General features: G+C 50.8%; 2 protein-coding genes across 2 annotated transcripts in view; one reads left to right on the top strand and one right to left on the bottom strand.

Moving 5' to 3' along the window:
- LOC147646203 (maestro heat-like repeat-containing protein family member 7) overlaps window positions 1-19,912 on the bottom strand; it is a 142,243-nt gene that overhangs the window by 75,354 nt on the left and 46,977 nt on the right. The window lies entirely within an intron of this gene.
- LOC147646204 (maestro heat-like repeat-containing protein family member 7) lies at window positions 5,599-11,652 on the top strand. The gene is made up of 16 exons (XM_086873787.1): window positions 5,599-6,185; window positions 6,285-6,440; window positions 6,710-6,774; window positions 6,884-7,033; window positions 7,223-7,371; window positions 7,676-7,823; window positions 8,073-8,260; window positions 8,350-8,487; window positions 8,766-8,880; window positions 9,053-9,190; window positions 9,404-9,580; window positions 9,717-9,872; window positions 10,031-10,132; window positions 10,484-10,586; window positions 10,867-10,923; window positions 11,213-11,652. Exons 1-16 carry the CDS (start codon window positions 6,062-6,064, stop codon window positions 11,410-11,412), a joined length of 2,166 nt encoding a protein of 721 aa, XP_086729913.1. The 5' UTR covers window positions 5,599-6,061; the 3' UTR covers window positions 11,413-11,652.

The following is a 19,912-nucleotide window of genomic DNA, read 5'->3' as shown; positions in this document are numbered from 1 at the left end:
TGCTACAGCACAAGAAAAGCATTTGTTAAACCCACAGTTTACTAGATAACCACAAAAACACGTCTTATTCTCAATTCTTTCTATGTTTGGACTGATACATGAGTTAACTTTCCTATTGCTTTTGTAATTTCTTTCACCACCTTTTAGCTATCAGTTAATTTGCCACACTCTCCCTTCTTCTGCTGACAGAGTTTGCATTTCTAAGCTCTCACACGAGGCTTCTACCTGCAGTTCCATTTAAATCTGTTTTGTTGGATCTGGACCAGAACCTATTACAAAGGATTTGAGTTTTGTTTCAGTGTTGCTACTTCTACTGATCATCACGGACAACACGTGTCCTGCTTATGGAATTGTTTTGGGGGCAGCTTAAAAATAAGGGCTCCAAAAAACCTTCTCTTTCCCCTCTGCTTTATAGCCTTCAAAATCTTTTTGGTAATTATGGAAGGAACACCTTGCTTAGCTGCTGGTAGTGAACTTAACAAACATTTGATTCTATTTGCCTTGATATCTGAAACAATTATAAGGAGGGAAGTTGGGGGTCTAACACTCTGAACCTAAAGTCTAGTCAGAAATGCTTTTTCCCGCGTATGTGCTTCTTGTTCTATTTAGACAATAAATGCTTTTTTTCAGAAGAATGAAGCCACCATAGACTTCCTTCTTCATCTGAAAATCTTGTTTATTATGGACTTAACTCACTGGTTAGGTTTGACTGGGCTGGCCACCCACAGCCAGTCTTCAGATCTTCCTGGCCTTCCACAGACTTCACAATTTTTCAGGTAAAAGGATTTGCTACTTCTTCTCTTATGGTTAAAAATTACTTTTCTACTTTTGGCTTCAACCTCAAGTGGCTGACAATATCAAGGTAAGATTATTAAGACAAACATTTTAATGGTGTAATTTAATTTCCTAACTTAACTTTTACTTTCATGTTGTCTTTACACGACCTGTAAAGGCGAGTGAAGGCACAGAAAGAGCTTTAACATAAAGAAACCAATGACAGTGAGGATTGGCCTCTAATGACTGGAGATTTGAGAGAAGGGATGCCCACACAAACTATTTCAGCAGCCAGGCTGTGGGAGGCACACGGGGCTTCCCCTGATGTTGATGGCCTGGCTACTGCTCCAGTCCCCTCTTGTGGAGCATCAGTGGCAGCCTGCCGAGCTTCTCCTCTAGCTGAGATGTCTGAATTTCTGGGGCCTTAGAGACCTTGACTCGAGAGGGATGGCTCTACCCGTGTTCAGCTCTCCTGACGGCTCTTTCTGTGCTCAGCAACACTTGCACAGGTCTACACTACTTTGCTGCTGCTGCTGCTGCTTCTCTCTACTCCTTCACTAGGACTCAATCTCCTGGCTGGATGTTGTGAACAGCAAAGTCTAAAGGCAGGCTCTGTGCTAGCTGAGCTTCTTGTCAAAGAGCTTTTACAAGAGACACTATCCAGGCTACATATTGTTTCCAATAGATATCCTTTATCCCTACCCCCAGGTAATTCTCAAGGCTGAGGATTACCAGGATAAGGAATTCTAAACAGCAGTTCAAAGGGAGATAATTGAGTATCCCCACTGGGTCTGGCCCTTCTTCTTGCCCAAGCCAGTGGCAAGAGCCGGCATCTTAGTTTCTATCACCAGCTTCAGAAGGTGTTTCTTTATTTCCCCATTCATCTTTTCATCTCAGACAGAACTCTGGGGGTGCCAGGGGCTATGGAGGTTCCATTGGATCCGTAAAGCAGTCAAAACTCTGAGACATAAACTTTGAAGAATTTAAGAATTTAGAGAAGCTGAGGCCTTCATTAGAAAGAAGCCTTGCTAAATCTAAACAAAATAAATAGATGTGCCTTGCTAAAATTAAAGGGAGCTAGAGAAACTTTGCTAAAATTAGAGGTTAATCGTTGGCTAATAACTAATTGTCTGTCAACTCTATGCTTGTTCAGCTGGGCTTATAATGAGAAGCAATGAATCTGGTAAGGAACTTGAAGAACAGAAGAGAATTGCAAATCAGAAACTCCTGGAAGACATGAAACTAGGAGCCCAGCCAAGGGTCCATTTGTCACTTTGCATTGAAAAGGTAGAAAGGTCAGAAGGAGGAAGAGCCATATCCCTTCCCTCCCTTCTCTCACCCCTCCTCATAAAAGGACCACCAACTCATTTCAAGGAACAAACTACGCATGCTTAATTGCTTTTTTCCTAATTAGCATAGGAAGCAGAGTGTGGGTGGCAACGGGGTTATGAATATGCATTTGTGTTCCATATTTCTGGAAATAAAAAGCCTGTATTCACCAGTATTCGGGGCCCTGTGTATTAAGGGGTGATCTGACACATGGGCCCAGCGCTGCTAATAATCATACACTTTTTAACCCTAAACCAGTTCAAGAGTCTTTGTCTGTCTCAGTTGGATAGTGATACTAGATCATATCCATATTTTAGTAAATCAGTCTTAGAATGCAGCCAAAAATTGCATGTGGAAAAAGGAAAAGAACTGGTGGGTTTGGGAAGATGAGGATGGATTTTGTTAACAGCACATTGGAAACAGCACCAAGAGAAGGAACAATTGTTTTTGGAATGCTCCCATGTGAAGGTACAGCAGGTTTTAGTCTTGAGCTCAGGTTTGTTTGTGCAAGTGAAACAACAAAAACAACAATGATGATGATGATAATGATAATAATAATGATAATAATAGTAATAATTTTAATAATGATAATAATAATAATAATCAATAATATATATTTATATCCAAAATTAAAAATTGATAATGTGCAATAATGTTGACAATACTAATTTGTGAGCTTAGGTTGCTCACTGTAACACTAAATACCCTACAAAAAAGGACTAGCAAAGGCCCAAATGTCAATGGTAAACTTTGTGAATTGTATACACAGAATAAAGGAGGAAGGGGTGAAGTTGGCTGTTTTTATATGGTTTGCTGATGCTGTGATGTGCAATGTTTTGTCTGTTCCTGGGAAAAATACAGAGATTAAAACTGCTGGGTTTTTCATGTACCACACTATCCACAAGCTGCAGGATTGGTTCCATGGCTGGAGAGGCTGTTAATAGAGCAGTTGATAAAATGAGGAGATGGGAACCTGTCCCGGTGGAGAACCCATCTCCCAGATGGGCTCCATGCCCTTAACAATGGGCCCACTGGGAAATGGAAACCCCTGGGTGTGCACGGCTGCACCCAATTTGCAAACACAGCCATGGACAGTGAGACTTGGACTGCCTGGGAAATTGTTCTGGCTGTGATGGCCCCTGCCAGGGCCAGCCCAGAGGCTGCAGGGCTGGACCTTCATGCACTGGAATTCATTAGGAGAAATCAGAAGCAAATGACAGTTTACAATACAGGAATAAGAATTCAGATTCCTCCAGGACACTTTGGTTTGATAACTGCTCATTGGAGCTTGGCCTTGCAAAGGGTTCATGTCACGGGAGGAGGAATTGATGCAGATGATCAAGGAGAAATTGAAGTAAGTCTGTTAAACAATAGTGAACAAGATTTGGTTTTCCACCACAATGCAGGGTAATACAGTTATCCATATTGCAGTTTTAAAAACAATTGTGAAAAAAGGATATCCACCTCAAATCACCTCCATTTGTGGAGATAAAAGGTATGGATCCAGCAGTCCTAATAAAGGAGCCAGAGTGTGGGTCCAGAGGCCAAATGGCCCTCCCGAGCCAGCTGAAGGAACAGCTCTGGGCAAAGACAACACTGTTGGAATCCTGAGACCTGAGCAGGAACAATGGGAATATGTCCCTGCAGCCAAGTGTTCTCTGCCAGAACAAGTCGATGGGATGGGATATTGTTTTACAGACCCTGCCAGACCAAACCTCCCTGTTTGCCCCAACGGCCCCTTTGGAAAATGCTCAGATCCACGGGGCTCCATGTGAAGGCTGATGTGACCCTGAGGGACTTCCACACCAATTCCAACCAGGAGCCTGGCTGTCCCTCAGGGACTGGGACCCGGCACCTCTCCAGCCGAAGGGAAAAGGACCCCAGCAAGCCTTGTTAGCCACAGACAGCACGGTAAAGCTGAACAGCAAAGGACCTTGGGGACATTATTCTGGAATTCAAAAGGTGCCAGCTCCATGGACAACAGAATTATTGTTCCTAACGTGAATGAGAGTGAGGAAAAAGAATGAGTAAGCTTGTGATGGTAAAGCACAGAAATCCTTTCACATTGTGGCCTCCAACTAGAACATGGCTTGGTTTCTCCGTAAGGGAAATCTCAGTCAATCCTGTAAAACTGACAATTGCATTCCTGTGTTCCACAGCACAGTTTTCTGTCAGTGTCCCTGCACTGGATCCGTTACAAGTCAGAGCCCATTGACAGAGTTTTGGCCACCCCACAGGGTGAGCCCTCCGAGGGAACCCCATTCCTCCCAACCTGAGCTGAGAACATACCCAGCAATTAGTTACATTGAGTATTTTGGCTACTTTGATCTTTAAATTTTCAAAATAATTTTGATGACTAATGCCTTGATTGAACTTCAGAGGTGTTTCTGGCAAACAAAGATCCTGTCTGACTCTCAAGATACAACTTACAGGTGTTGGGGGTTAGGTGTCCTTTATTTTCTATTTAGTTCTGGCTTGCCTGTGGAATTTTTACGCATGACTTGCAGGGAAAACTTAACTGCGGGTACTTGGTGGGTGCTTGAGGAAAGATAAAGAGTTTGGCTGGGCCCAGGGCGGGAAGGGGGCAGGAAAAGGGGAGGGTGGGGACAGTTTGGTGGCTTCTTAAGCTTCGGAGAAGAACACTTTGGGTGCAGAGCTGTTGTGGTGGGGAGAAGGGAATTTCGCCATCACCCAGATGGAGCTGCTGCTTCTTCTCCTTCTTCCCTCTTCATTGGTGGCCTCGCACCCCCTGTCCTGCCAGGACGTGTGGCAGTGCCAGCCACCGCCACGGAGCTGCTGATCCACCTCAGCCACTGGCCCGGGATCTCAGCTCATCCCTGCTGTTCCAGCTGAGTGTTCCTCAGAGCCCTGCAGGAGCACCAGCACTGACTGCCAACCCGAGGGGGTTTGTGAAACAAAGCCTCTCCTCCATCCTTTCCCGTCTCAGCCCAGAAAGCTGTCACGGGGTCCCTGGCTCTGTTTTCTTGCTAACGCTGTAGTTATTGTTTTTTGTTTGCCTGGTTATAAATATTAGTAAAGAACTGTTATTCCTATCCCCAGATGGCTGCCTGAGAGCCCCTTGATTTCAGGATTATCATAATTCGGAGGGGGGGGTCCACATTTTTCATTCCAAGGGAGGCTCCTGCCCTCCCTAGCAGACACCTGTCTCTCAACACCGAGACATTTCCATGAGTAAATTTTACAAAGTTTTCAATAAAATTCCTATTGATAAATTTGACTCCATTTCATTGCTAACAAGCTGTTCCTAAAGATCCCGTCAGGCTGTCTTAGACATTTTGGGCAAGGGATTCCTTCCAAGCTGGGCCACTTGGGGGAGGGGATGGGGGCGGCCCCAGGGCGGAGGGCAGGGTGTGCAAGGGCCCTTTGTGACACGCTGCAGCACGGTCACCGTGGGATGGTGGCAACGGGAGCAGATGTCAAAGGGCCCTTTGTGACACGTGCTGCCATAGGAGCTGGCGGTGACAGGGCCACGCCACAGTGCTCGGTGCACGCGACGGGTCAGGACGCGCCAGAGCGGTGCTGTGAGGAGCCCCCGCACAGCGCAGTCCTTTGTGTCGGACCTGGAGCTTTTCTGAAGCACTATTCCTACAGGTGACCTCGAGGCCAGACCACAGGTCTTGCTGACCTGTGGCCTTCCCGAGGCTTCCTTCTTAAGGTTCTCTTGAGGGCAGACCGTGGGACTTGGTGACCCGGAGCTTTTCCGACGTGTCGCCCATCCCTGCAGTCTCTGCCCTTGAGACCAGACCACAATCCCTGTCGAGGAGCCTCCTGTCCTTCTGGCAGGAGCCCTCAAGACCCAAGTGCAGGACTCGCTGTCTTGCAATCTTGCCAGGACTTGAGTCTTGCAGGTGCCTTCCAGGCACGACTGCAGGACTTGCCGACTCTGAGCTTTTCTGAGCCATCTCTCCTGCAAGCAACCATAAATCCAGTCACTGCCATGGAGCAGCGACCCCCGAGAGTGCCCAAGTTGGCCTGGCTTGAGGAGGAGGAAGAAGAAGGCTCTGGAGCTGTCCTGGCACAGGAGTCTGAAGAGGTGCAGGAGTTCCAGGCACCACAGGAGGGTGAGTTGCAGAGCTTGGCCTTAGGGCCAGTGCCTGTTGCCAGCTTGGCCCCATCCCATTCCATGCCATGCCATCCCCTGGTGCTGTTCCTATGGAAAGGATTGGAGAGTCTGGAAGAAGATACGGAGCAGCGACCCCCAAGAGTGCCCAAGCTGGCCTGGGTGGAGGAGGAAGAGGAAGAAGTGGAAGAAGGCCCTGGAGCTGCCCCAGCACCAGAGACCGAAGAGGTGCAGCAGTTGCAGCCACTGGAGGAGGGTGAGTGGCAGAGCTGGGCCACAGGGCTGGTGCCTGCGGCCATCTTGGCCCCATCCCATCCCATTGCATCCCATCTCATCCCATCCCACACTGTCCTGTGGACACACACCCATGGACAGCACAAAAAAGGGGCTGGGGCTGCCCCCGAAGCAGTGGCCGTGCTGCATCCCCTGGGGCATCCCGGGACTGTCCCTGCCTGGGGAACGCAGGGCTGGGCTGTGCTCTCCGGCCTCTCCTGCAGCCCCTCAGCTCCGGCTGCTCTTTGCCAGATGCAGCCATGGACGGCACACAAGAGCAGGACACCGCCCGTGGCCGCTTCCGCAGAGCAGCGCAGGTACCTGCAGCCATCCCCACCTGCGCTGGGCCTGCTGGCACTGCTCAGCCCAGCACCGCACTTGGAGCACTCCATGCAACTTCCCTGCCTTCCTGCCCTTCTCCTACAGTTTCTTTACCAATACATCAAGAGAATTGGCAAGGAAGACACCAGACCTATGGACACTGAGGTCAAAGCATCCTCAGAGGTCTTGGTAGAACAGAGCAGCGCTGCCCAGCTGGATTTGCTTGTAGAGACGGCTCTTTTCAATCCAGAGCAAGTAAGCAGCCTGTGGCCAGCCTTTGATCCTCCAGCAATTGCTTGGCTTTCCCAAGCCACGCCTGTTGCTCACTTGGAGCTTTTGAGCCCATGGCAGCGTGCTGGAAGAGAAGCACTTGTCTGGGGAAGAAGCTGGGCACGTTGCTGACTCCCTCTGCTAGCATTCCAAGTCTCCCTGTGCCTTCTCCAGGTGCCCGCCGTGGTGAGGTACATCCACCAGTGGCTCATGGCCAATGAGGCTGCTGAGCACAGGATGGACTGGGCCCTGATGCAAGTGGCCGAGGCAGAGCCCGATGATGTGGCCATCACTCTCCTGCGGGTGGCCCCAACGTGTGACAGGTATGGGGCCCAGCTGCCCCGAGGCCTCAGGGCTCCCCAGCCCATCACCCTGTAGAGCCCGGCCCAGGGCTGTGAGCAACACAGACTTGCAGGGCCCTCTGGCTGCTCCCTTTGCCAGCCCTGCTACAAAGTCGGCCCCCGAGCCCGCTGCCGTGCTGCCAGCCTGCCCCTCAGGGGCCTGTCCCCACAGGGCTGGGCTGCCTGGCTGCTGCTGCCGCTCAGGGGCAGTGGGCACAGGCAGAGCTGGCGGCCAGCTCAGCTCCCCGCTGCTGCCCAGCCCACGGTGCTGTGTCTGACCCCACAGAGCTGCTATGGCCATGTGGACGACCATCTTGCTCTCGCCCTGGATTTCAGAGGAAGTGACACCGCTCCTCATCAATGTGGTGGGGAGCTGGCCGCAGAAAAACCTGGGCACCTCTGATGGGGACAAGACGGCTGTCTTTTCCCTGACTGTGAGTTTCTGGAGCTGGCCTTTGCTCACCGCAAGGCCGGCCGCCTCTCCAGCAGCTCTGTTGCCTCCTTCCCCCACTGCATCTCCCTGCTTCAGGCACTGGCCACAAACCTGGCCTAGGGGCAGCTTTAGGGCCACCAGGCCCGCTGCTCCCCCTGCGTCTCCCCCGGCCTCTCCCTGCCACGCTCAGGCCCTGCCACACGGACGCCCCGGCACTGAGCGCTGTCTCGGGCTGCTTTGTCCTCTGCAGGCAACTCTGGTGATGTGGAAGATCCTCCAGGGGCCCTGTTGCCCACAGATCCTCACAGTCTATTTCCCCCGCCTCTTTGTGCATCTCCTCTTCCAAACATACTTCAGTACTTTGTATATGACAGAGGACGTCCATACCTTCTGGAAGGAATGCCAGGAGCAACACGGCCTCTCCACCAGCCCCAACAGGTGCTCCATGCCAGTCCTCTTGTCCCTGCCACTTCCCCAGCCTCGGAGCCAGCGCTCCCAGCGTCACCTGGGCTTTGCTGTGCACACAGGTTTGCAGTGCAGACCCTGAAGGCCCTGCTCTGCAGTCTCCACTTGGAGCATGTGGTGGTGGCAATGGAACGCAAGCGTGGCTGGGACACGCTGCTCTGTGCTGACACCCACCACTATGCCGTGGGTCTGCTGGCCAGGTGAGCCCCCCTTCTCCCCACTGCCTCTGGCATTTATGCCCCCTGCCCGGGATGCCCCCCCACAGTCCCCGTGGCCATGGGCCTGAGGGCCTCGTCACCGAGGGATGGCCAAGGAGACTGCAAAAGGCTGCGAGAGGAACCTGTCCAGGAGCAGCCACATCTCAAGGGCCCAAATCGCCTCACAGGGTGCTGGGGCAATAGGACAACTGTGTCCATCAGTCCTGGGAGAGGTTTTCGCACCCTTGCTGAGACTCTTTCTGCCATTTTCCGCCTTCCAGGGTAATGCGCCGTGCATCCGTCCACTTGTGCAAAAGCATCTTAAGCTACCTGCTTGAGGTGCTCAGCAAACCGTTGCCACTCTGGGATGTCTCTGCCATGGCATTCCTTGTGGAGGTGAGCCTGATGGCCAGCACTACCTCGCTCAGCTCCCTGCCAGCCCTGTCCCCTGGCACAGCCACAGCTGCCTGGGATGGCACCCGCGCCCTGTGCTACTGCCTGGGCCCAGCCCTGCGCACTTCCAGGCTCCTGCCGGCCAGCTCCCCTCTCACTGCCCTGTGCCTTTCAGCTCCTAGATTGCCTGGACTTGAGTGACTGTGGTGACAGCCTAATGGAGATCTTGTATAAGTACCTGTGGTACAATTCCACAGAGATGCATCACCAGGTTCTCAGGGCTCTCCTCCTGCTAAAGGACCGTCCCTCCATGGTGAGAAGGGGGCAGCAGCTGAGGCCGTGTGGGCAGCATGAGGCTGGGCAATGCTGTCACTTGGCCTTGGCTGGCCTTTGCCTTGGGCGCTGAGGCAGCTCCTCCCAGCTCTCCTGCCTCCTGCTTCAGCTGCCCGAGTGCTTTGGGACAGCCCTTTGGCCTCTGGGCCCTGCGGCAGCTGCCCGGGCTTTCACACCCTTGTGTTCTGCACAGGCCGAAAGAATTCAGAGCCTGACAGGAAGACTAGTGCACCTCCTGTGGGACTTGGACAGTGACGTGGCCAGGATGAGCACTGCTCTTCTGAGCCATATTTTCCTGAAAGAAGACATCCCAATATCCTGGCGCAGGGCCCTGCAGCTGGCTGAGCCGCTCCTGAAACTCCTGGACAATGTAAGGCTCTGTGCCCCAGCCACGGCCACTGCCTGCTGCCCGGACACTTTGTGCCCTGTGCATTTGCAGACCTGTGCCGATGTGGGCCATAAGAAGCCAATGATAAGGTCATTTTTCCTTCCTTCCTTTCATACAGCCTGATAGCCAGGTGCAGCTGCTCTCCATGTCTCTCCTTCGAAGAGTGATGTCTTCAGCAGAAGAAGAAGGAAGAAAGCCCCTGAAGGAACGAGTGTACCAGAGCCTGCTCCCACTCTTTTTCCACTGCCAAGATGAGAATCGGCATGTGGCAGAGGTGAGGACTCCTGGGCTGCTGCTGCGCCTTGGCAGGGGGCTCAGCTGCCTCCTGCCCTGACGCAGGCTTGCAGGCTGCAGCCTCCTCCAGCCCTTGGCACTGGGACACTCCTGTGCCCTGCCTTGTGGGGCCATTTGCTGCTCTCTGCTGCTCCCCAGGCCTCTCGGACAACGCTCCTTCGCGCGGCTGACTTCCTGAAGAGGCCAGACCTGGAGAAAGCTGTGAGGAAGGAGAAGCTGTGGAAGTTTGCCAAGCTCGTGGTAAGGACAGCCTGGAAGTCCCAGCCTCAAGCTACAGAAGCCCCCTGGCCCCGGTGCTCAGTGTGTGGGGCTGGCAGCTGTGCCCCTGCCCACTGCTGCTCCCGGGGTCCGCACGGCTTCTTCTCCAGCCCCCTGTGGCCCCGAGCCGGGTGCCGATGGAGCCCCGGCGGCCGGCACGGCGGCTCCCCGGGCAGCAGCCGGCCCTCTGCCCCCTCCAGAGCCCGGCGCCAGCGGCTGCTGGCCGGGCCTCAGGGCTGGCCGGGCACGGGAGGCCGGGGCTAGCCGCAGGCAGCAGCGCCCCGCCGAGGGGCAGAGCCCGCGCCAACCCTTCCCTCCTGCCGCTCTCTCCAGCTGGCAGACCACAGGATCCCCTTGGCCGAGCACCTGCGTCGGGCCCTGCAGTACCTGCAGGACCCACAGGAGACCCTGAGAGCGGCGGCCATCAGGGTCATCGGTGAGTCCCGAGCCCGGGCTCCCTCCCCGCCCCGCCGCAGCTCGGCCCCAGCCCCGGCTGCTGCCCCGGCAGCGGCACCCGGGCCCGGCGCCCTGGAGCCCCGGCTGCCCTCGGGGCTGCTGCTGCCGGCCTCTGGCAGCCGTGCCCTTGGGCTGGGTCAGGATGCGGCAAGGGCCCGGGCTGATCCCTGCCGGGGCAGGAGGCCGTGTGGCCACAGGGCTGGCAGCGCCGCTGGCAGGGAGCTGTGCTGCTGGGACCCTGACAGGCTCTGTGTTCTCAGGGATGGCCGGGGAGCAGCTGAGGGGGCAGCAAGCAGAGCTCCAGGTCTTGTGCAGAGGTGAGCCAGGACAGCGGGCTGACAGTGTTGGCTGTCGGGGGCAGCTGCAGCCCTGGCCAGGCTGTGGAGGGCTCTGCTCCCTGTGCCGATGAGGGGCGGCGTGGGCAGAGCACAGTGAGATTTCAGGGCCGCGTGGGGCATTTGTGGCCAGCAGCTTCGGGCTGACCCCCTTGGTCCCTGCTCCCTCCTGGCCAAGGCAAGAGCCGGCTGGCATGGCCCTGGCAGGGGGCTCTCGCTGGGCCCCCACAGCTCTGGGGTCTGACCGTAGCTCTGTTCGTCTCTCTTGCAGCCCTCGAACGCCTGACGGAGGACAGAAGCTGTGCCGTGTCAGACCTGGCACTTGAAACGCTGTATGTCCTCCGGGCCATCCAGAGTGCCCGATATTCCATCCTGCAGAGGATGCAAGACCAAATCCTCAGGGCATGGAGGACACGGCCTCGTCTGTCGGGCTTGGGCTGGCTGCGCTGCTGGAGATGTGGTCAGCGCTGACCTGAGAGGCTCTGTCTTCTGGGGCCACATGGGCCAGCCAGGATTGTTTATTTCATAAGGGTTGTTCTTTTCCTATTTTCTCTTCTTTTTAGTATGTAAATAATATAGGATATGTTAGGGCTGAGAGGCTCTATCTTCTGGGGCCACATGGGCCATCTGTTATTTTTTTTTTCATAGAGATTATTCTTTTCTTCGTTTCGTTTCCATCTAGTATGTAAATAATATAGGATATGTTATAAACCACAAGAGTCCCAAGACCTTTCTTTTGCTGCCCAGGTTGTGTGGGGCATAGGGGAAGAGAGAGAAAAGGGTTCTTGTGTTCAGCAACCTGCCGGGGCGTGCAGTGTGCAGGGGAAATGGCCAGAAGCCCCTTGGCCTTTGGTGGTTGTGCTGAAGCCACAAGCCCTGTGGCAGGCAGGAAGCGCCATCTGTGTCCTGCTGCCCGTGTGTTGCTGCCGTGATGGCTGAGGAGCTGCTGGAGCTCCTGTGGGGCTGCGGCGCTGCTGCCGGGCCAGGCTGGGGGTGCCCCTGAGGGCACGGGGTGCTGGGAGGCCGTGAAGGGATGAGGGGCTGCGGAGGCCCAGATGGGACAAGGCAGTGGGAAGGCACGAGGGGGATGTGTGAGGGAGTGGGTGGCAGGAGGTTCCAAGGGGACAGAAGGCCCTGGAGGAGCCGGGGTGGTGGGAAGCCCTGAGGAATTGGGTGTCAGAGGCCATAAGCAGCCCCCGGGCAGCCGCCTGGTCCCTGACACCCGGCTGCTACGGTGCTTCCCCAAAATGTCCCCCAGGCCTGCAGCAGAAGGCCTGGAGGCTGGGACACCACCCCAGCGGGAGGGTGGGGACAGCCCGAGGTGCCCAGGCTGGGCTGGCTGGGGACATGGAGGGCAGGGGCGAGCTGCCAGTCCACGGCCACTGGGTGCCTCCAGGAAGGGGCAGTGGGCAGAGGCAGGGCTGGTGGCCAGCCCGGGCCCTCGTGGCTGCCCAGGCCACGCTGCTGTGACCGAGGCCTCCCTGACACAGAGCTCGGGGCCCACAGAGCTGCTGCCACCATGGGGAGGGTGGCGATGTCTCCTCCGGCAGGGCTGCCCAGTGGCTGCTGCCCAAGCGGCTCTGGAGCCCACAGAAACAGCAGCAGAGTGTGCCCAGGAACAGCAGCAGCCCCAACGTCGGCACCTGCGCACTGAGGCGTCCGCAGCAGCCGGGTGCCAAACAGGGGGAGGCTGTGGGCACAATTGCCTTTGCTTAGGCAAAAGGCTTCAGCAGAGTTGGCCACAATGGCTTTCTCTTCACTTGCAGCCTCACAGCAACGCTTGCGAGCTTCAGCTGCAGCCTGTGCCTGTGACTGACTTGGATGGCCGGGCGAGCTCGCCTTCCACACTCAGGTGTCCCAAGGCAGCGGCATTGGCACCATCCTGAGTGAGAGAGAGAGAGAGAGAGAGAGAGAGAGAGAGAGAGTCTGATGGGGCAGCTGCCCTCCCTCTCATCTGTCCAGGCACCTTAAAGACACATGAAACCAAATCCTGGACTTGCTTGGAACAAAGGAAGAAGCAGCATGTGCTGAAAAAAAGCAGGGACTTACATGGCTCAGTTTTGCTCTCCACTTGGGCAATCCCAGAATCCCTGAGCACTTGGTGTTGCAAAGTATCATCAACATCATCCAGTCACCAACCACCCTGCCATGGGCACAGGTGGTATGCAGGCACAGCTGTCACTAGAATTGGGAGAACACTTTTCCATGTTGACCTTTTCCTCTCCTGGATTTCAAGCAAAGATGAAAACATCATCTGGTGAATGACAGGTGAATAGTGTAGCTCACAGAACTAGGAGTAGGAGTCTCCAGTGGCCCATGGTGTGTCCATTCAACCCTTGTTAGATTGTCCAGTTGGAGCTCAGCGCGGTGCAGCCCGGGCACTGGCACCAGGCTGGTCCATTTCAGCATCCCAAAGTCTTGGTGGCTCCCTGTGCACCCACTGTCTCCTGAATCCATTCTTGAATTCCCAGTTACTGCTGTGCAGGACATGAGAACACAGGAGCAGCTTGTTTGGCTCATTCTTGCCTTTGCTGCTCCTGCCTAAGGGAATCATCAGGACTATATGCTGATGGAATGGGATCGCCGAACAGCAGGGACTTTGTAGTGTCTAAAACTAAAACCTTGTCTGACTGTTCAGACACTCTAAAATCCAGGGTGAGAATGACAGCTTTGGTATGGAAGAATCCTAGAAATCTTGACTTGTGATTTTTCTAGTCAAGGATTTTAATGCCAGTGTGGAAACTACCAAAATATTCAAACTTGTTTTCATTGGCAACCCCTTTGAAATGGCATCAGCAGAGCTCCAGAGGACAGGGTATGACAGTGGGGACAGTACTTGGCAGCTCATGGCTTCAGATGTGGGAGGTAAATATTTTGCCTAGGTACACATTTAAGTTCAAGTTTTCCCATGGTTTGGATCGACTGGTCATTGCAGGTAACTTTAATCAATGCAAAAGGATGTAAAAGCAGAGTTTCTGGAGAATGTGCACTAGGGAGGAAATAGGGAGAAAACCTTGAACACAGCCAGCAGGCTCTGGAAAAATTTACAAAATTACAGTTAAAAATAGATGTAGCACTGTGACTGTTCAGACAGGACTCTTTGTGCCTGGAGGTGAGGGTAAAACATTTTAAAATCTTAGGAAATTCGGGAACTCAGAAAGAAAGTTAGGCTTGGCAAGCCCTGGGAAAAGTAGGCCCAGGGAAATGTTAGGCCTTGTGCTTGCTAAAGATCATGTGAAACTGCACCTGTGTAATCAATATATGATAAATGATAGAATTGTTAGATGTGATTAGATATAATTATTGTTTAAAGAACATGAGGAACAATGTTAGGGGGCTGGGGTGGGATCACGAGAAATCCATGCTTGGGTAAAAACAATGCATACAATAGAACAATATAAGTTTAATAATTAATATCTAAGTTGTATAATGATAGAGTATAAAACATGTTCAACTCAAAAGCAAGATGGGTCAGATTTGGGTCTGTGTACCCTTGACACCCAGAGCTCTTCAATGAAGCACCTGCATATAATCATTGTGTGATGATGTGTGTTCCTGAACTCTAACATTTTGGTTATGGACCAGATGGGACCTTGTGAGTGCTGCTGAGCGAGCTCGCGATCCGATCCTGCTCCAGCCGGCACCGAGGGATTCTCGGGGAGCCCATCGGCCGCGACCGTCTGTGCTGCTCACAGCGTCCCCAGGAGAAGAGGTAAGGTGCTTTCACTTTGGTTTGGGTGCCTGCCAATAAGACGCAGCAAAAGCTGCGCTTGGTTGGGCTAAAGGAATTCCTGTTGGGATTGCCTGGGCACCGTCCGTCAGACGACTGCGAAAGCGTCGCAGGTTCGGCATTTGTGGTGTATTGTAGTTGTGACATGGAGAAGCTTGAAGGGGTTTTGGGCAGCAATGCTCTCATAGCAGGAACTTCTCCTTTGGGGTGCTTATTAGCACATTGGAAACAAGGTCACTTTGGGGAAGAATTACATAAGGCTAAATTAATTTTGGTGAGATCTCCCCACGGAAAAAGACCCCTGTGACACTGTCTCATCTGTTGGTAGCTATAACCTCTCTCTTTCTTTACTTTGTTTTCTTTCTCCTCTCTCTCTCTCTCTCTCACTCCCTCTCCTCTATCACATAATACTTGTTATCACTAAAATAAATGTACATTATTGCTGTTGTGATTTCAACTGAAATCCCTTGTGTCCTTTGTGCCCTCTGAGATCAAAGAAACTTCTCGCGACTCCCACTGGCGTTAGCGAATCGTGACATTTAAACTGGAGTCACGGGCAGGATTTCTGACAGACAGAAGGGGCTGCAGGTTTGTTGTGCAGTCTGTATTAGGGGAAAGATGTTTTGCTCCAGCCGCACCCAGCCCGACACTCCCAAGAGAGTGAGCGGTGTCTAGAAAGCAAGGGGGGCAACTCGAATTTCCAACAAACTGCACACGCCGAGGTGAAAAGCACCCCACACTCACTTGAGGGCTCTGTCTGCAGAATTTCACAAATGATCTCTTAGTGCAAAAGGGTAGGAATGTTTTTGTTGTTGTTGTGTGTGTGAATTTTGAGTGCTTGGTGTAGCAAAGAGACAATCAGAATTTTAAACTGAAAGAGTGCCTCCTGAGCAGATTTGGTCTTTTTACCCACACAGGGAAGCAAAAAGCAGTGTGTGTGTGTGTGTGTGTGGGTGTGGGTGTGGGTGTATAATTGAAGTTTATACCTCCCTGTAGTGGTTTTCCCTTTGTAAAAATGACTGAAAAGGGCAGTGCAGAAGTTAAAGCTGCATTTTATGCTCTGTTAGCAAAACACAATGCCAGAAGGGAAAAGTGGGCGCTTAGTTACTGGTTTAATTTGGAAAATGTGATTGATAGAGTGTGTTCTTTACAAGATGAAAGAAAATTTAAACTGGGCAAAAATCAAACTCTACTCTGCTCAGTTTTGGGAGCTTGTTTTACAGCAGCTCTAGAAACTGGCTTTAAGCAAAGAAGTGAGGAAAGAACTAGAATAGACTCCTTCTAAAACCTAGTTGAAATTTTGCAAAAACAATTCAATGAAGAAAAGAGTAAGATCCATCTGTTGCGAGCAGCCCTCCATGAAGAAAATTCAAAAATGCTGACTCGCTAAAAGAAACAGAAGAGGGGGAAACCCCTCTCCTGAATCAAATTTACCCTCCAAAAGAGCTAATTCATTCCAGTAGAAATGATGGACCTGTAAAAATGGCAGAAGAAAAATCAGAGAAAGCAAAGGTGTTAGATGCATTGGTTCTCTTAAGGAAAACCCAGACAAGAGAAAAGAAATCTCTCACTGCCAGTATTGGTGGTCACTGGAGATAAAGAAGGGGGTCCCCAGCAAGGTAATAGATGGCTTCTCACTTCAAAGTTGAGTGAAGTTGTTTCTAATTGGCACTGTCCCAAGTTCATTGTATGGAATGCCCCATTGGATAACCCAGCACAGCTCCACAGGCTCTGGGCTGTGAGCCAAAGCCGTCTCCTTCTCAGCTTCTGGGAGTGGAGCCCAAAGAGCCTCAGAATCAGGGAAACTGAGAACTCTGCTTCTCCTGGGTGAGCAGAGAGGCAGAGGTTGCTTTTATTTCAAATGCTCACGAGAAATAACAAAACTGGAGACATATTGATTACAGCAATAGTGTGTAGAGAATATTTGAAGAGAAGGTGGGCATGATATTTTAGTAAAGGCCTGTCTGCACAAACCAGCTTTTGGTATAAGTCGTGATATTAAAGGCTCATGTCCTTGAAACTTTCCTGAAGCAGAGAGAATGAAGCAAAACAATATCCTTGTGTATAAGAGAAAAAATGTAAACCTGTGTGGATTAACCAAGAGTAACTTGCTTAGCCCGGGGACCCTGTAAAACCCTATAAAAGTGTGCTAAAGATAGAAATAAACGATGTTCTCCATACTTCTGTGAAGACTAGGCTGAATAGTCTGAGCGCTTTCTCCATAATAGTGGGTCCTATACATCCACTTTTTACTTTTGTAGTTAACACTGGAGCCCAAATTTCTGTGTTGCCAATAAAGACTGGTGCAGGATTTGAGAGCAATATATGGAATAACTAAAGATATTTACCCAGTGGTAGCTAATCCTTGCACATTGTTAACATCTATAAAAGAGAAATAGAAATGGTTTACTGTACTTGATTTAAAAGATGCCTTTGTCTGCACACCCCTTGACAAAAAAAGTAGGAAACTGTTTACCTTTGAATGGGAAAATCCAGAAATAGGAAGGAAAACTCAGCTCACTTGGACACGACTCCCACAAGGATACAAGAACAGTCCAACCCTATTTGGAAGCCAGCTGGGGAAGGAGCTGGAGATTTGGACCGAGAACGGGCAAGTACCGAGAAAACAATACCTGCTGTTACAGTATGTTGATGATATACTGATAGCTACAGAAGAGAGAACAACCTGCATAAAGGTACCAATTGAAATTTGAAATCAGCTGGGAATGGGAGGATATAAGGAGTCTAAAGAAAAGGCACAAATTGCCTGGCAGAGTGTGATTTCCCTGGGATGTGAAATCTCACAAGGGCAATGTAAGCTGGGTACTAATTGTATTCAAGCTATTTGTGCTATTCCAGAACCCCAGAACGTGCATGAGCTGCGAGTCTTCCTTGGGATGATAGGGTGGTGCTGCCTGTGGATCATGGACTATGGACTAATTGCAAAAGCCCTGGATGAGGCCCAGAAGACGCAGCCGTTTACCTGGGGCAGAGCACAGAAGGAGGCCGTCCTCAAACTGAAGGAGGCATTGACAACTGCTCCGGCGTTCGGATTGCCAGACTTGTCCAAAGATTTCCAGCTGTTTGTGCATGAAAGACTACACCTAGCACTGGGAGTGCTGAGCCAAGGTTTGGGAAGCTGGGAAAGGCCGGTAGGCTGCTTTTCCAAACAGCTTGACAAGGGGAGTGCTGGATGGCCTTCATGCCTGCGGGCAGTTGCAGCCAGCGTGATGCTGCCACAAGAAGCCAGGAAACTCACCATGGGTAGACACATAGATGTCTGTGTGCCACACATGGTGAGCACTGTTTTAGAACAAAAGAGGGGCCATTGGCTATCTCCAAGCAGGATGATGAAATTCCAGGTAATCCTGACTGAGCAGGATGATGTCACACTAAAGACAACTGACCTCTTGAATGCAGCTCTGTTCCTGGGTACCACAACTGAAGAAGGCCCATTAGAGCATGACTGTGTAGAAGTAATAGAGGACACCTATTTGGCAAGAGAAGACCTGAAAGACATCCCACTGGAGCAAGCAGAGTGAGAGCTATTCACAGATGGAAGCAGCTTGGTGGAGAACGGGACCAGATACGCTGGATATGTGGTAACAGCAGTCAGTGCAATAGTGGAGGCAAAAGCATTATCAGCAAATGCATCTGCCCAGAGGGCAGAACTGGTTGCCTTAAGCAGAGCACTAGAATTGAGTAAAGGGAAAAGGGGAAACATCTGGACTGGCTCAGAGTATGCTTTGGAGTAGTGCATGTCCACAGAGTGCTGTGGAAAGAAAGAAGACTGCTGTCTGCTCAAGGCACACACATTAAACATCAAGATGCAGTCCTGCAATTGATAAAAGCAATACAAAAACCTGAACAAGTAGCAATTATGCACTGCAAAGGACACCAATCAGGAAACTCCAAAATTTGTGAAGAAAATGGAAAAGCAGACTTGAGCTCGACAGATTGCTTGAAAAGGGCACAGAACAATGGCACTGATATCTTTAAAAGTTAATGTATCTCAATTTAATTTGCCTCCAAAACCAAAATATTCAATAGGAGATGAGAAATTGGGACATTTTCTAAATGCACAAAAGAATTCAGAAGAGTGGTATGTAACTGCACAAAGACAAATAGTGTTTACCCCCTTGATAATGAGAGAAATTCTATAAATGAAACATAACAAATGTCATTGGGGTGCAGAGGCATTGGTAAAATGGATGACACAAAAAATAATCTCGGTACAGATGCTAACAATGGTAAAATCAGTAATGTCAAAATGTGAAATGTGCTTAAAAACAACTCAGTGGCTAGACACAGGCATAGCTAGGGAAGATTAGGATAGGAACAGAATCAGGATGACACTTGGCAGAACCCTCTTGTAGAGTGAAATTTGGCTGGGCCCTAGAGTGTTTGCTTGGTCCTAGAGCAAACTATCAGAATAAAGAAATGTTTTACAAACCTACAGGTCAGGTAGATAAATTGGCAAGAGTGATCTGGGAAAGATTTAAAGAACTAAATGTACAATTACAATTTATTACTCCTGAAAGAGCATGGAGTGTGTGGGTTTTTAAATGGATGGATTGATCATTGCTGTGTCCACATCCCAAATGTGACTGCAGATGTAGAATATGACATCAATCAGTTGCAACAAATAGAGCACAAAACACAGGAAGAGCAAAAGGATTTGACTACAAGCTGGTTAGGCAAAATCTTCCAAGGGTTAGGGTGGAATGTGAGTTCACGGATTAAATCTATCATTAAGAGTGTGATAATCTTACTAATTGTATTCTTAGCAATTTGGTTAATTTACAGCATCTTCAAGGGAGAAATACAGAAGAAAACATCCTGGAACCAGAAAATAATAAAGGCACTGACACGAGATCCACCCCCACCATCTTCTGGTTCTCCAGTTCCTGACAGCATCCAGGACAACGTTTACATCAATCAAGGATTCGAAGAACATCTAGTGTAAACTCAGAAACAAAGGACTGTATCAAGTGAAAACATTTGCACTTAGAGTGAAGTGAAAATGCTTTCAAAGGGAGGAATGATAGTAAAAGGTTCTAAAATCATAGAAAATTTGGGGACTTAGAAAGAAAGTTAGGCTTGGCAAGCCCTGGGAAAAGTAGGTCCTGGGAAATGTTAGGCCTTGTGCTTGCTAAAGATCATATGAAAATGCACCTGTGGAATCAATATATGATAAATGACACAATTGTTAGATGTGATTAGATATAATTATTGTTTAAA

This window comes from Cyanistes caeruleus, unplaced genomic scaffold (assembly GCF_971803275.1).
Source record: "Cyanistes caeruleus unplaced genomic scaffold, bCyaCae1.hap1.1 HAP1_SCAFFOLD_110, whole genome shotgun sequence".
NCBI classification, from domain to species: Eukaryota; Metazoa; Chordata; class Aves; order Passeriformes; family Paridae; genus Cyanistes; species Cyanistes caeruleus.
The sequence above is the reverse complement of the archived record's forward strand: the minus strand, read 5'-3'. Positions and strand labels throughout refer to the sequence as shown.

Coding starts and splice junctions, on each gene's coding strand:
- LOC147646204 (XM_086873787.1), top strand. CDS start 6,062: ATGGAGCAGCGACCCCCGAGAGTGCCCAAGTTGGCCTGGCTTGAGGAG. Junction 7,372..7,675: donor GTGGCCCCAACGTGTGACAG/GTATGGGGCCCA, acceptor CTGACCCCACAG/AGCTGCTATGGCCATGTGGA. Junction 8,261..8,349: donor CTCTCCACCAGCCCCAACAG/GTGCTCCATGCC, acceptor CTGTGCACACAG/GTTTGCAGTGCAGACCCTGA.